At 28.2% G+C, this 18,082-nt stretch overlaps 1 protein-coding gene across 1 annotated transcript; it reads right to left on the bottom strand.

Annotated features, from left to right (window-relative positions):
- Positions 1-6,079: 6,079 nt before the first annotated feature.
- On the bottom strand, positions 6,080-16,187 carry LOC129958493 (derlin-1-like). The gene is made up of 8 exons (XM_056071010.1): positions 15,829-16,187; positions 13,794-13,905; positions 12,783-12,847; positions 11,969-11,995; positions 10,483-10,578; positions 9,759-9,811; positions 7,445-7,555; positions 6,080-6,450 (listed from the first exon to the last, which is right to left on the bottom strand). The coding sequence occupies exons 1-8, from the start codon at positions 15,979-15,981 to the stop codon at positions 6,327-6,329; spliced, it is 741 nt and encodes a 246-aa protein (XP_055926985.1). The 5' UTR covers positions 15,982-16,187; the 3' UTR covers positions 6,080-6,326.
- Positions 16,188-18,082: the final 1,895 nt, after the last annotated feature.

An 18,082-nucleotide genomic window follows, 5' to 3' on the forward strand; every position in this document is an offset into this window, starting at 1 on the left:
GATCCGGAGACCTCGAGAGCCAGTCCATACGTCGAATATCCTCTTCCTCAGGAAAATCATCAACGATCTGGGCTCTCTGTGGACGCGCGTTTTCGTCCATAAATATGAAGTTTGTGCAAAACGCACATCGGAACCACCTCACATAGGCTCCAAGGATCTTATCTCTATAGAAATGTGCATTGACAGTACCTGCATCGAAGACTTGCAGTGGTGTACGACTGCCTAACATTATGCTCTCCCAGACAAGGATTCCTCTGCCATCAAATCTGTCGATTTCTTTTACGTAGGAGGGATGATAGTGAGCTCCTCGCTCTCCCCAGATGAAGATTCGACGAGTGTCACTCTGTGTGGTAAATCTTGACTCATCATTGTAAAGAACACGCCCCCATTCTTGCTGTGCCCAAGACTGCTGTGTTAGGCACCACAAGAACCGGGCTTTTCTGTTGGATGCAGTCAAAGGGACGCACTCAACTGGTCGCCGGGTATAAAAGGCCCTCTCTGCTAGACGTATGTATACTGTTTGTCTGGAAATTCTTATTCCAGACGCAGCAGCAAGGCCAAGAGCAAGTTGAGGAGCCGTTGTCAGCCTATGCCGTCGTGCGCTTAATGCCAAATAGGAAACCTGTGCAGGAGTCTTTGTTCTGTGACGACCTTGGCCGGCCTTCCTGGTTACAGTACCACTTGTTTGGAATTGATTCCACAACCTGGATACCACTTTCGGTGCCACTTGTAATCATCGAGCCACCTCCGCTTCAGACTGCCCAGCTTCAAGCCTGCCAATGGTTCTCCATCTCAATGAATCGTCCAAACGATTATGAGAACTCATTCTCACTGGAAACATGTTAAATTTTTTGTTTTAATACAATATTCTCAATTCAGTAGTTCCTCAAAAACTAATGCTAAACAACATTTTTTCCCACAACAAAGGTTAATATCGTGTTGTAGGTCCTTCACAATATATAACATATAATTTGTTTAAATTTTACTGGTAGCCCTTTAGAATTACTTTGAAAAACATTTTTGTGACCTTAATTTTGGACATGAGTGTATTTTGGGCTTTGTCTTTTCTGTCCCCATAGCAAATCCCAATTTTGAGGTACTTTTAGTAAATGATCTTGCAATGTACTAATATATTTTTGGCATTCGTATTACCTTTAATAAATGTCATTTTACCTACTCCATTCAAATACATATATCCCCAAATCATTACATAATTTTTTCTGTGATTTAATTGGTCTCTTTTTTAATTGAAGAAATGTGTTTGGCTTTCACTATACAATTTTATTTCCATCTGATCCAAAAATATTAAACTTACTTTCATCGGAAATATATATATATATTTCATAATTGATAGTTTGCTAATATAAGCTTCTCCAAAATCAAGTATTTTCAGCCTATTTGTTTCACTGATACATTTTTTAAAGGGTTCTTCCTTGAATATTAGCGTCATAAAGGATATTTCTAATAGTTTGCGGTGTAACTGTTGTACCTGAAGTTGAAGCGACATGACGAGCACTTACAGTGAGGGTTTTTAGTAGATTCCTTAATGATAGACCTTCTTTGCTGTGCATTTAGCTTTCTTCAACGCCCAGTTTGTAGCTTATTTGTCTGTCGTGTTAGTCTTTCCCCCCCCTCTCATTTATGACGTAAATAACTCTAGAAAAGCTTGCATTTATTTTTTTTATGTATATCTCGGTAAATTAATCCTGAATTATGAAGAATTATTAACTTTTCACGGATAACTACAGAATGTTCACAGGTTTTCGCTACCATGCCAGCAGAAAACTGGTAGATTCCAAATTTGATTTGCTATATAATGCGACTTCAAAGCGTGGGTCTATTGTAATACTGGAGTGGTAATATCTGCTTAATGTTGATGTTTTATTGCTATTTAATCCATCGGTGTTTTGCGTACAAATATCTTTTAGGCTGAAAAAAAATGCCGTTTTATTTATCAAATGGATGTTGTTTTTAAGTAAAATAGTTATTACTTAAATAAAGTAATAGTTAAGACAATTCCGCCGCTTTCTTTCTTTACTTTCTAGGGTTATTTAGGCAAAATATTGCATGTGTGCAATTTTTTTATATATATATATCATTGTATGTACTTTCATTGTCTTCTTGTCTGTGTCATTATAATTGGCTTCCACCATGTGATATAAAAATAAACGACGATTTCTTCAAGCTGTTTCTGATATTTGCATCTCTGCTAATTTCTCCCTCATTAGTATGGACTCAGGCAATTTTCCGCTTCTTACATTGAACGAGAAACGAAACAGAGACCTTCGACTGAACTACGAAGTTGCTTGGAACAAGCAAAAATCGAAACCGTTGAACTAGTCGCCGAGTCTGCATTTATCAACGCACAGCCATGACAAATAATTTTGCTATGAATGTTTATAAAAAACAACTATGATAGCTGGAAGTTACAAATCTAAGTCATTTTGGTCAAAAACAACCATTGGAACTTTCTCATCGGAGTTGAACCGAAACTAAAATTCATTGCGGTTGCGGATAATGCAACGACCTTTGCGAACTGAATATCCGTCGAACAGAAAATCGAAAATTGACTTAATTCTATCAGTTCATCCTTCAGAATTAAGTCAAATCAAACATTGCAAAACTTCATCTGAACTTTGGAACTGAATTGCGAAATATTTACGCATCAAAGGACCAGTTCGAAAATCAACACTCTTGAGTCAATCTTTAGTTTTCAAAAACGACTGACTCTAAAAATATGAACAAGCATGTCAACGAATTCGTCACCCGTGTAGGCAAATTAAAAGAAATCGAAATCGCCGATTTCACGGTTTTACTGTTATGTGATATTCCCGAGATGTACGAAAATTCCGAATCACCATTCATTTTAGAGATGAATTAAATTCTTCCGAAATGCTGAAAATCAAGCTAATTGAAAAGACATACGTGAGGAAAAATAAATTTCGATCTTCACAAAGAGAAAAGGAAGTGTATGTGCCTTAAATACATAACTGAATTGCGACATTCGATGTTCTTATCGGAAATCGAACAGGAGGAATTACTCTTCAAGATGTATTTTTATATTCCGATTTATAAATAATCCGATTTTTAGAGTTACTGACAACAGCTTTTAATTTGAAATTCCGAGAAAACCATGTAGGTATGATTTATTCTAAAAACGAGACTGAGATTGCTAAACTAGAGGGGGGGGGGCTATTTTGCTGCAATCTGTATCAGTTGTGAAAAAAAAAAAAAAAAAATCGAAAATGGCACTAAAAATGTCACCGGAATGAAAGAAATCTAGAAAAATGGCAAGCGCAGTATATGGTGTAAGGAATAAACTTTGTCGGATTGTAGTTTGTATCCAAGGTTTTAAAAAAAATTATTTCATTTCATTACTGGAATTCACAACCATGTCAAACATATTTTCATTAGAAGGATTATGCGTACAATAGTAGGATTATTTTATATTACAAATTTTATTGTAACATAAGATAATCCTACCTGTTACCTAACATAAAATTATTACCTGTTTTGTACATGTATGCGTCTACAAGTGGATTTCAAAAGATGACTCAAAATACAATACAGTTGATTCATTCTTACACCTTCCACTTTATAAATGAAAAATTACATATTGTATGATGTGACTAAACATTTGTAAGTATCTATCTAATCTTAATTGGTGATATGCCTTTTTGTTATATATCAACATAATTTTAAAAACATGAATTTAAGATACGACGACCTAAAATTTATTATATGTCTCTTTCCACATTTCACTCTATAGACTATCAAAACAACCACAAATAGGCATATACACATTCATATTTATTATTACCAGAGATAATATGTTGCATATTTATAAGACCTGAATATTTATTTTACTCGAAACTTTTTAATTCCCAAATGGGTTCATACTATAGGATTATTATTTGCAATTAATTCAATTTTCATTTAAATTTTTGTAAATTAAAGAAGCAAAATAATTGAAATATGTCTTTGTTAACGGGATTATCTTTTAATTTTTTCTTCACATTTTTATATACGGGAAAAAAACAACTCAAATCTATTTTCAGATCTTTCTGAGTGTGAAAAACATGTTTTGGGAATTATGTCTGCCTGTGAACGTGATAAATTAAAACTGAACTTTATATATATTGTAGGTAGTCAGTCTCATGACTACCTCGAATTAGATTTCTATCGAATTTCGAGAGAAATCCATTTGGGGGAAATCTGTCTGCCCCCCAAAAAATTTTCGTAACAAAACAAAGAGTTAGATGATAAAGAAATGTACTTACCAATTATTTTAAATATATAGATAGTGGATTACTGGACGATTGTCGTTTTGGCATACGAATCTTATTATACCAATACCTTACAAATAGTTAATTATAACAAATAATTATTGTAGTTAAATTCTTAACCTTAATTCAAATACTAACAGTCTTCGCCGGTCAACTGGTTCGCCGAGAATATTGGTTATGTTTAATTTATATTAAATCACTTAAATGTAATTTCGTGTCCTTGATTTCCTCAAATAATGAGATAAATAAAGCAACGTTATATTATTAGATTTGTGTACTTGAGCCTGTCTAATGGAGGTCAGTTGTATTAAATCACAAAGTTATTAAAAAAGCAAATGTACAGTTCATCTATTTTCTAAATTTCACAGTATTATAATTTTACTTTTTAAAAGTTTGTCTTGTAAACTATACAGATAAACTGAAATCTTCCTCCCCAGCTTTCAGTAACAGAAGAAAAATCACAATGTTAAATATTTGATTAAACCATGAAAACTGTTTCAGCTTTGTAGCAACACCCTCTATTTATTTAAGTACAACTACTAAGTAATCACCTGTCATGTCCAGAGATTAAGAACCTTGAGTTCAAGACTCTGTGACATGCTCCTCAATTGGAACAACAATGTAATCTATTGTTGAAAGTTAGGTAAAAAAATAAATAAATAAATAAATTTTTGAAATTTAGGAAATATTTTCACCATTATTAAATTGATATAATAATTTCTTTTATTTAATTGGTTAATTTCTCACAAAATATTGGCGGCTGTCATTGATGTACATCTGGTTCATTTGTAAGCAGGGTTTTAATTTTAAAAAAAGTAAGAAATATTATACCATTGAAATGGTAAAATTTTGACTTTTAAGATGGTATTAAAATATTTCTTGTTAAGATTGTTTGTTCCAAAATTCTAGAAAAAAATTGGTTAATTTCCAATCATTTGAATACTTATTAACTTTCAAAAGTTGCAGTGCTGTTTCTATTATCTGAAGAATAAATGTGCAAATTTTGGTTAAAGACAGCTCAGTTGTTTAGGAGAAGATGTGGAATATACATGTATATATATACACAATGACTGGTAAAAACTTTAAAAAATATTTTATAAACAGACAGCTAAATAGTGATCATAAAAAATAGTTGGCATTATTATCAATATATGAACATGTCTTTAAATTTTATACTTTATATATTATTTTTTTTTCCCTGCTTATTTTTCAAATTATGATGTATGAATTAAATATAGCCAAATAAACATTTTTTTCCCTTGTGATGTCATGCTTTTTTGTAACAAATTTCTGATTCTGAAATGTAGAATAATTGATCAACTACAATCTACTATAAATAAAACTTCTATAAAGAAACTAAATATGTATACATTCCAAAATTTTAATCAGACATTATTTTATGACTTCTTTGATTTAATGTTTATTGAAAATGTTTGAAATCTTTTTAGTTGATTCTCAACTTTTGCCTTGTTATAATCTTTGCAATAAATTCTCACCGTCGGGATTGCATAATTTTATTTGTTTACTTTCTTTTTTCATGGATTTTCTTAGTATAAATTAATTTTGTTCTTTTAGTTATTTTATTCCATTTTTTTTCGCCATATAAAAAATTGTATGATGTATGACAAACATCATACTAAGCTTAAAATATACTGCTAATTTCATCTACAAAGTTCAATCCCTTTCATATGATGTATGTACTGTAAAGTATACTAAAAAATTTTCACTTACATATTTCTATTGAAGGAGTTCAGATGGATATTTTTAGATATTATCATAAAAAGGAACAACTGTACTGTTTAGTGCAGATATTTCTGCTTATTATTTTTTTTTATTGAAATGTAATTTTCATGCAATAAAAGTTCTTCAAAACTTATAACATGACAGATGTCCCAAACGATCTCTCGAAAACCACATATGAAGGTAATTGTGAGTGGTGTGAAACAAAATTAAATATGTACAAAAATTTGATTCAAGCAAAACTTAAACAATTACATCTTAAATGATAAAAAATAGTCCATGTTTTTTTATAATAAATATTTAATCCCCGCCAAGGGTGTGACCTCGTCCCCAAGAATGGCCTCCTCTGCCAGCCGGTCTTTGCCTTGCAGCTGGTGGAATTCCGACTCCAGCAGCTCTGTTTGAGCCTGGAAAGTAATCATACCTATAGAGAAGAAATAAAAATTGTATCTCAGCATGTTAATGGCAAAAAATAAAAAATAAAAATGAATTAATGTCATAAAAATTTCAGATTAATGTAATGAGTCATGACAGTATAGCCCATGATAACACAAACTGGCAACATGTATAGTGTATCATTATATCTTGGATATTATTTAAACAGGTATGGATAATGAATTTCATGTAAATGACAAAAATTAAGCCTAGGACAAAATGTAATTTTTTTTTTTTTTTTTGCATCAACATTTTGAGAAATAAAGTGTAATATTTAAACAAAAAATCAGTTCAACTTCATGAAATTCTTTTCATAACCTCAGAATGTAGATCATTATGTTATTCAATAATGTGGCTATTTATTAAGTTCACATTAAAAATATCCAATAAGAATAAAGTAATCATAACTTTTGTTAAAATGGATTGTTTTTCAATGTCAGAATCAATGCAGGTAAGTGAACATAGAACCATATAATTCTTAATTATTTTGTGCTGAATACTAATATAATTTTTATTTAAAAAGTATCTCAGTACTTTTGTGTGGTCTCTAAAAATAAATAATAAGAATAAAATTATTACACTGCAAATAAAATTTTAAAGGAAGCAAAGCTGAGATTCTCTGAGGAAGATGGAAATAAGCCAATTTTTGAAACTCTTTATCATATGAATAATTAATACTTGTTAATTCTTTAAATAATTGGAAAAAAACTTTACATTTTTAAACTGTGCATACTGCCACTTTCAATTGTTTCATATTAATGTTTTGTGAATTCACAACACACAGCCAACTAAAGATCACATTTACAAAGTAAATTGCTAATAACCAAGCAATGTTTAGTGTATAATAGTAGCAAAAGATGAAATAATTACATTCAAGTGATTGAATTTATATTACTTAAGCATTACATAAAATAACTAGTATATATATCTCCACTTTTCCTGCAAAAGAACATACTTTTTAAAAATGTCATTATTTTACTTACAGAATTTGAGGAGTTTGTATTAGGGCTGAACCACCACGCTCTTGAGGATATGTAATTGTTAAGAAATAGTACAAATGCCCAACTAGTATTCCAAGAAGTTCTTCGAATCCTCTAAAATCGAAAAAAAAAAAAAAAAAAAAAAAAAAACTGTATGTGATGAGGGGAAAAAAAAACAAAAAAAAAAAACACGAATATTTTATTTTTAGTTAAATTACAAAATTTTATAGTAATAAACATTAGCAATCATTATTTGATTACAAAAAAGTTAAATTATTTTTATTCATTTATTTTATTTTACAACTATAGCAAACCTAATAGTACTAGCTGACAATAAATATATATTAAAGTACACAAAATTTTATTACATATATAATAACTTGCTCAAAATTCTATAACTTAACAAAGTACTTTCGTTAAAATTTCACAATAAGTATTAATAAATTTTACAGAAAAATTAGAGAGTTTTTGGATATATTATTATATTTCTACAAGGTACATATTTGAAGATTTGTTTTTTTCATGCAAGAAAGAAAAAATTATTTTAACTCTCCACGTACAGGCTTCCATGATAGTATAGGTTCCATTCTTTTTTCCTTAAAGGTATAAAACACACACACACACTTTTAATACACATTATTTCAAGTTTAGCTTTGAGCTAGATAGCATAATAGGAATAGATAGCCTATGAATTTATGTAAAATTTTGTAATTATTCCTATCTCATTTCCCTTGCATTATTAATCTTTTTTATGTGAAAAGGATTTGCTTGTGCTTCCACTTATATTTTGTGTTCCCTAAAAGACATGGGAGTGTTGTGAATAAAAAGGAAGATGTTTTGATAATGAAGACAGTGAAAGCACAAACATTGTATAAATCTGTAAGAAATCAGTCGTTTAGAAATGAAACCAGATTCTAATGATGACAGTTATTCAGAATGCTTGTTCATTACAATCAAATTAATATGATTTACCTAAACTTCTTATAATCCAACTAAATTTCCATTTATTGGTGATCTTGAAGTACTAATAAATATATGTGAAGATGATGAATATTAGCATTTTTTTGCAACTGGTTGACAAAAACTTTCAGAATTTGATAGTAAAAGAAATTAAATATGCTACTCAAAATCATTGAGAAATGCATAAAAAAATAAGTTATGATTTCCAATAAATATTGATGAAGTGATATTATTTCTTGTAAGGGATAATAAAAAAAGTCAGATTTTCATTGGAATTGGCCAAAAAAAAAAAAAAAAAAAAAAAAAGAATCTACTCTAATATTTTCAAAGATTATGTCACATGATCATTTTTACGCATGGATGAGAAATCTTCACTTCAACTTCAAAAGTTTCATTAATAATGAAACTTTTAATCCACCAATACATCTTTGCTCAAAGCAATCAGAACTTTACAATGTTATTTAGAATTTAAAAAAATATATTTTTTACATTTAAAAAAGGTTTTAGTTAAACATTTTTTTAAAAGGTTGAGAATAAAGAAAAGGTTAAAAGTCTAGTGAAAATATTATTTATCGAAAAGCAGCTCTGTATGGCTGAATTTCTAAATGCTTTATAAAAGTACTTTATAATATAATGAAAGCAGTATATTCCTTTAAAGCATTTTGATTTTGAACAAAGTCATTTATGCATGTGGAGCCTCAACAGGTTACAAAGTATATAGTAAAGAGCATGTCTTTGTCACCAAAGTGCTCATCATATTTTGCAAACAACTTCAGTATTACTTCTTTTGTACCAAATTCTGAATACAGGAAACTATATAACTATTTATTATACTCTTATTCAAAGAGAAAAGGATATTCATAGTGCATTATAGAGTAAAAAGAAAGATTTGATTACAAATTAAGATTAAAATAAGGTGAGTTCATTGTATTCCATTGTGGAAAGATAACGGTGCTGAAGTGCAAAGATAAAAAGATAGTAAATATGCTTAGTTCTTTCCTTGATGCCTCATTTGCTTAAATTCATGCTGTGATAGAAAACGAAAAACTATAACTGAAGTGATTTATAACTTTAGAATTGGTGGCATAGACAGATATGAGCAAGAAGTATCATATTACTCTATCTTAAAACAATAACGTAAAAACTACAAGAAAATCTCCCCCAAAACAAATTACTGGATTATAAACTATGGAATTCATATACAATGTATAAAAAAGTAACAAAGATCAAACAGTTTCCCCTTGATTTCAAGTTAGTATTAATCAAAAAAATCTTACAGAAATATTTTTTTGCTATTAAATAACATAGATTTTATTTATAAAATAAATTAAAATAATTTAATGTATAATAAACTTACCCTCCTCGTAAAATAAAGTTGAATCCAAACAAAACCCAAGGAAGATATATGGCCTATAGTAATAAAACGTTTTGCCAACTTAAGATAAATGCATTCTTTAATCAGAAATATATGATTAATAATAAAAAATGATTTCATATTGTGAAGCAAAAATGAAATACAGAAAATTAATATTTTTCATTAATTATAATTTTTTATGTTCCATATTTTCAGAACACTTAAACTATACTCTGAGTATAAAATGAGTCTAAAAACTTAGTCCTTTTACCTTAAAAACATATATTCATTAATTTCTGTCAGATTAAAAATTTCTCATCATATGTGAACATTTTTTTTTTTTTTTTTTTTTGTTGATGATAAAAATTTCTTCATATCACAAATTAACTTACAATTTAGAACTAAAAAAGAAAGTTTCAACTTGAGACTTACAGTGAAAAAAATATATATGAGCAATATTAAAATGAAGTAAATGATGACAAAATAAAAATATAACATTTATCAAGAGAAGATTTAAAATTTTCCAAATTAAGCATTTAATGAAATATCATCCAACAAAATATTACTAGAATCAGAAAATATTTTAAAAACGTAAGTAATAATTCCAATAGCAATTTATACATTAAACATTCCATTAAACCTTTATTATTATAAAAGAGACGTTTTTACACAAAATAATAAGCAATCAACTTTTCTGCATTACAAATATAAAAGAATAATAACTTACTCTCATCTGAGTTCCAAACCAAAAGTTGACTATTTGATCTTTATTTATTTGGCACCAAATATACAGAACACTAAGAATCAGGGGTTCCATAAGAAGCTAAAAAATTAAAGAGACAACTTTTATAAACAATAACAATTATTTAAAAGGAGGGGGATGCCTGTTATGACACACAGCATGCAGAATTATAAAATTAAAAACAACAACCTTATATATATTTCTAGAGAATACAAGTGATTCTATTGTTTCCACCCTCTAAACTACAAAACTGACATTTCTGATGTTCATGTTCATTTCAAAGTAAATTATTAAATCTTCCACATATACAGGGCGAGTCAGACTTAACATTCTGTTAGTCTATTCGAACATTCTATTAGAATAGTTTCTGACAGATACACTTCTTTCTTAAATAACTAGATGATGCTATGTCCAAATGAAAATTCTTTTTTGCTATCATCCTAGTTCACTTTGGATAAAGTAGATCAAAATAACAGGACACCCATTATAATTACATTTTTTTTTCCTTCTTTCAGATAAGAATTATTCAAATGAAGCAATGAACTGGTAGCTCAGTTGACAGCGACAAACTACTGTTATATGGGTCATTATAATACCCAAACTGAAATCTATATGACTTCTTTTTATTAGGGTTTCCTGAAGATCAAATATATGTGTTTTTATTACCATCAGAGATTTGCATGCATATATATGACCACAATTGCTATTGTCAAAAATCAACAGATGCAAATTTTGCCAAGAAATGAATACAGATTTGATGCATATCATGCTACAAAAATAAATAGATATATAAATAAAAATAAATCGTACCACACATTTGTGACAAATGCATTCAAAACTTGAAGTGCATGGCTTTCACATAAATAAAATAGCTACCTGTTACATAGTTAAGCTTTGACAACAAGGCATAAATTCTGATTTATTCTGAATTTTTTTTTAGATTATTCATATTTTCAAAAAAGAATTAATACCAATAAAAAAAGGCAGCAAACAACCAAAATGTGCATGAAATGTTCTAAGTATAGCATGGTAAAATGCAAGAGTTACTAAGTTTACTGCAATTGGTAATCTTGTGTACAGTTTAACAGTGCTGAGCAAAAAGCCATGATCCACATTGCATTTTATTTTTGGCAATTATTAGATTTGAGCAGTCTTTAAAAAATAATATAATTAAAAAATAATACAAATTAAAAAATTTCCAAGATAAAATAATAAACACATTTTAAAATATTTATTCACTATAAAACATAATCACTACAGTCATCAATATCAATATTCCATTTATAAGTGAGAAATAAAACAGCAATTTAACATCTTTGTATAATTTTAAGATATGCAGCATTTTTTACATATGAAAACTAAGAATTTCAGCTTTAAGTTTGAATATGAAAATTAGAAAATTATTTTCTGCAATAATAAAGAGAACATAACAGAAAGCAGTCAAATAAATAGAAATCAAAATATGACTCACATAAACATTTAAGGCCAATCCAGCAGTCTTGTAAAAATGTTAAGAATCTTTGCATAAATAACGATATTTTTAAATATCAATATAAAAAAAATTATATCAATAGAGTTAAAATTTTAAAAATACAAATATCAACTACAATAATAAAAGTAATAAGTAGAAAGTGATAGTTATGCTGATTTATAACTAATGTATATTGAAATTTCAATAAAGATTCACACTTTTCTTTAATAAATGTTTGCACTATGAAAAAATAAAAAGAATCCTTAGAAATATAATTATAAAGGATATTGTATGTAATAATATACATCTGTATTTGTATTATATATACAAAATATAGCAGCACAATCTTTGGAAATATTTAACAGAAGAAAAATTTTAAAAATTTGACAGAAGACATCAAGAGAAACTGGTGCAGAGTAAAATTGTCATTTTCACTAAGTCACACTTATACATGAAAATCATTTTAATTTAAAACAATTTTTATAAACTAAAGCATAGATCAATTTAAAAAAAAAAAAAAAAAAAACTTACAGAAGGGGGAAAAAAAAACAACCCTCTTAATCTTTAAAGAAAATATCTCTTAAAATGAGCTAATATTCAAAATGAGTGATTAGATAAATTCAAAATTAGTATATCAGAAACACCAAATGAGTAATTTATTTATAGTTTTAAGAAGAAAAATGTGTTAGATATAAATTAAAAAAAAAAAAATGCACAATTCCAGTGAAACTTTTAAATATTAAAATTTATCAATGACATTTAAATATGATGCTAAAATGAATCTCATAGCATGATTCTGATAGTAAAAAGATACAACAAGTGTCAGCCAATTGAAGAGTAGCAAGAAACAATAATCAGCAGGTCTGCCAGCAAATAAACCTGAAAAGATATTTATATTCAATATCATAACTACCTGGATGTAATAGGATTTTTTTCTTATTGTAGTTCAATTACTATTATAACAATAATATTTATAAAACATAATTTTTAATATAATTCTTTTAGAAATGAATAAGCTATGATATATTAATTTTATGATAATTCAAGAAATGGACATTTACAGAAATAGTCACCTTAAAAAAATATTCCTACTACAAAGAAATTTAATAATGCATACTTCTAACAGAAAAAGAAATAAAAACATTAATTTTTTTAAAGAATAATTTTCATCTTTATAGTTCAAGACTAAGATAAATTCTTATTTTAGACATAACAGAATTTCGATTTCCGTTTTGATTCATTTATCATTATTTTTCAGTGGTTGAGATGTACAAATCTTGGTGGTTAATATAAAATATGGTAGGGCAAGCATCTTTTTTTTATTACCTCATAATTTTAAAGGGGAAGAAATGTATTATTATAATATTTGTCATCAGAAAGCTCAATAAGACTGACAAATGGAGAATAATAACTATTTCAATTCCTCATTGCAACATCATTAATCAATAGAAAGAATATAAGTGAGTAAGGATCAATTGGTTTAAGTCACATTAATTAGTTTTCACAGTATTATTTATTAATCAAGAAAATTTCATAAAAAGACTTTTCCTTGTCTCAGAAAAAGATAAAACAGATTCTCAGAAGGAATTTTATTTTAATTTTTTTCATTTTTAAAGAAAATTTCTTGATTTAAAGAATATTAAAATTGATCACATTCTTATAAATTTTATAATAAAATAATTATATCTTGATTAACATGTTAAGTATAAATGATCAGTAACTGAATACCAAGAAGAAAATTAGATTATAAAGATGCTAAATGAAATACAGATATGACAGTCATAATTTTTATCTAATTTAAATTCAGAACAAATAAATTACTAACCAGTTTCCAATTTTATAGAGTAGTTGTATAAGAAATAAAGATTGAGCATATATGCAAATGCAGTATTGGGACCCAATGGAAAGTAGAAAGCAGCTGTAATAGGTCTCCATATCTGAAAAAAAAAGTATATATATATATATTAGTACTTTGCAATTATTATTTCAAAATTTCATACAAACATATAAAAAATGTACTATTTTCCCCATTGATTTAAAAGAAAACTATTTCACAATATTTCAATTATTTATTAAATGCAATACTAGCAAAGTTATTTCCATAAGCTAACTGCATTCTTTTCTTTAACTACAAAACATAATCTCGATCAATTATTTTTAATAGCATTTACAAGTTTTATAAGCATATAAAGAAAAAGAATTTTTTATGTTATATATAATTTTTGAAGTAACACAGTATCATTAATTCCATATAAATTGTATAAATTCAAAATAGTAATCCTCTTATTAAAACATTTATTGAATAATGAAAACATTTTTTATAATAATGAATGTTATCTGCAATTATAATTAAACGAGAATTTATAAACTGAATGAAAATATAAACATTAATTTTTGATCCTTATATCATCCTTAATATAACTTTTTTACCTTTCTATTGTATTTAAAATGCAAAAATAAATTATCTAATCATATACATCACTTTAAGGAATAATAAAATGAAAGTCATACAATGAAAATAACTTAATACAGATCAATAGGCAGTAAATTTAGAATTTTTGCATATGCAAACTATGAATTTAAATTAAAAAACAACAACACATATTAACCCTTTTTTTCTCCAACTTGAAAATGAGACAATAAAAAAATGCCGATGGCTTTGCTACATGAATGAGCTTAAATTATTGCTTCTAATATGAATGTAAACAGTTATCTGATTTTTTTATTCTTTCACATTAACGGTATAGAGAAAGTGCTGCAATTATCAAAATGTGCTAATTCCAGATTTAGTCATCTCTCCACATTTCAAATCTCTTCACTTTCTTAAAACCCATTTTGTCCATCTGTCTGTGACAAACATAATTCGAAACGCTTTAAGCTAAGCTGACGAAATTTTGTATAATGAACTTTACACCAAATTTGAAAAGTTTTGTCAAATTTTGTGCGAAATCCATTCGGGGAAAGTCTGATTGTCTGAATATAAATTAAAATGACAACTACAAAATGTCAGGATGCTAAATGGATCGAATTTGGTCACAGATTTAACATCTAAAGTACAGATACCTTTTAAATTTGGAACCAAATCCGTTAAGAGAGTTGATTTCCTGTTTGACTGTGCTTTTGCAAGCATGTAAACACATTAAAAAAAAAATAAAAAAAAATGACTTAAATGTATGAAATTAAATATATGATTTTGTGATTATAAACTGTAGTTATGTATCATAACATATCTAAAATACAAATTTGATTTTCAGATAACTACTGCTAAATGCTACGGATTAAACACCAAAAACAACCATCGAAGAACACGATAAAGATTCCGTAAAAATACTAAATTCATAAATATTGTTTGTTAATTCCAAGCAAAGTATTAGTGGCCTTACATAAGGTCCACTATTTTATGTGGAGGGCAATAATACCCTTATTATACAAGAAAGTTTTGGAAAGATCACTCCTGCTGGCTTAGTTTTTTGAAATACCAATGAAAGGCAACTGAAAATAATCTTTGGACAATGGAAAAAACATATACTTTTAAATATTACAACTATATTATATTTCTTTATATAAAACAAGATGTTACTTTACATTTAATAGTTCATTTGATATGTATACTGAAAAATAAGTGATGCTTCTCAAGGTAAGAAAAAAAAAAAAAATTTTTTTTTAATTCATATCTTTATTTTCCACATTTTGCTAACTAATATGAATAATTTTAAAATTTAAAGCTTCAACATATATGAATATAATTGCTTACTATTATCCTACAATGGTAAAACAAAAGAACAAGGAATAAATATTTTCAAATTTAATATATATATATATATATATATAGAGAGAGAGAGAGAGAAAGAAAAACATACTTGAAATTTTCGGAAGAATGCAGTCCATTCTAATACCAGATACGATGGATGTAACAAACCGAATCGTCCGAATAATGGGAAAGCTATTGACAATGCGAACCAGTACCGAGTAAAAAAAGGCAATGAATTGAAAAAATTTCCTACATCAGTCATGTTTACAGTTTTTGACTACAAATTTTGAAACAAGTTTGACGAATTATATATATATATAAATAAAGTTATAAATAAAATTTCACATTCATGAGACCAGTTTTTTCTTCCTTAAACGTTACGATTTATCCCCAATGAATTTTGTTTTCGGTCGAAAATTTCATAACCTACGTGTCTAAGGAAAATCGCTGATCAACAGTCAGAATTGTTGTTGTTTATAACATGTTGCCACATATTAGAACGGAAAATCAGCCGGTGGGGGTAATTGAAAGTTTCGGTTTGTTCAGAGATGCAGAGAAAGTAATAAGCCCTATTAGCATAAAAAGTACCCTATTAATACTTAGTATTATTAGTTCAAACTATCTTATTATCACAAAATGTCGAATAGCATTTTTACCACATCTTTCCAACATTGGTCGGCATTCAGAACTTCGAACAACATCGTCGGAGTATCATACAATATTTTGTACTAATAAGGTATTCACCAAAGAGAAAGTTAATTTGGAAGTCACTAAAACCAAATTTGAGCATTGATTCTTAATTTCGCGAATTTCATGTCTCGCATTTCACTTAGATCTTAGACCCCAATGGACTTCGAGTAGCTTTTCATGGTCCAAAATCTCAAATGATTTACTGACATTTGGTTTGTTGTTGTCATTCTCTGACGTCACGTTTGAAGTAAAGATGGTCAGTTCGGCTTGTGCTTGCATATGAAGTTGTGATAATTGTTTCTTCTGTGACTTTTGCGTTCTACCCATCATGTGCGTTTTGTTACTTTTACAATTTTTCAACATTTGAGAGGTAAGATTTATCTATTAAATCATTTTGTTTCAATTTTTGAATTCCCATTCAGTCCGAACATATGCGAAAATTATTGTTTTATGAGTTGAAGATGGTCTTAATATAATTAGAACAAATCATATAAACATAGGAATCTCTAGAATAACATTTACTTTAAAAGCAATAAGACTGTTAATGAACCTGTTATTCGTTCCGGATAGATGCAACATTAGGAAATTATCGTAACCCTTTCAAATAAGACTAGAGTCCAGAAAATATCACAGTCACATACCCACCACAATCTTTATTTTGGTTCAGACATTAAAAAAACAAACCGTCAATAGGCATGGTAATATTAACAATATGAGATATGTACTGCAAGGAAAAATTATATTTACTACTAAAAATTCATTATGTTAACCTTAAACAGTTTGACATAGAAATTAACACAAATATCACATGGAAAAAACTCTCCCTAGATTTCTTATTACAGGCATAAGTGCGAATACGTCCATGGGCGAGTTAGCCGATGAAATTGAGAAGAAATAAATAGCTCGCGTTATCAAAATGCGAGGATTCTTAAAGCACAATCTACTGAATAAAACTTCATTAATATGTTCTGATTACTGTAATTAAGCAACTATCCGTGATACAGTAAAAGATTAGATCATCAATCAAAATATTCAAAATTTCATGAACCGGCCTCGACAATATGTACAAAATCCCATTGACTGACCTTTCTGGTATTTGTAACAAAATTAAGGTTTTCTTAATTTGAGGAGAATGCCATACTGGACTTTTTAAACGGTCTGAGAAATGTATCACTTGCAAAAGAGCCCGTAATGCAAAATCTATAGCATACCCGGTATATGTTAAATACCCGGTAAGGAAAAAAAAAAATCTTCCGCAACAGTATTACAATTGTTGAGCTAGAAGAATTTTCCAAATTCCCTCTTCGAGAAATTCAGAAACTAAGTTATGCCAGCTGCGATAGTAATTCAGTACGCCATTAATAGCAAATTCGAATCCTTGCTGCAAACCATAAATAACAGATTTGAAAAATAAGTTGTAGCTTTTGTAAACATGCTTCAAAAACTCCGTAGAAATTATTTTGAAAAATGTTTGAAATATTATGACACGAAATTTTAACAACCAGTCTGCAATAATTTGATCTCCAGCTTCCAAAAAAAATTAAAAACAATTTTAATGTTTTCTCCGGCATTTCAGTGCAATGGGATGCAGATGGTACAACGGAATTTGGCGTTTTATGGCACAAAAGCTAGTGCCGACTATGCTGCACCAAATACAAAATTAAAATATGAAA

This window comes from Argiope bruennichi, chromosome 2 (assembly GCF_947563725.1).
Source record: "Argiope bruennichi chromosome 2, qqArgBrue1.1, whole genome shotgun sequence".
Classification (NCBI taxonomy): Eukaryota; Metazoa; Arthropoda; class Arachnida; order Araneae; family Araneidae; genus Argiope; species Argiope bruennichi.

Coding starts and splice junctions, on each gene's coding strand:
- LOC129958493 (XM_056071010.1), bottom strand. CDS start 15,981: ATGACTGATGTAGGAAATTTTTTCAATTCATTGCCTTTTTTTACTCGG. Junction 11,996..12,782: donor TCAATTGGCTGACACTTGTT/GTATCTTTTTAC, acceptor CATTTTTACAAG/ACTGCTGGATTGGCCTTAAA. Junction 9,812..10,482: donor GGTTTGGAACTCAGATGAGA/GTAAGTTATTAT, acceptor TTATTACTATAG/GCCATATATCTTCCTTGGGT.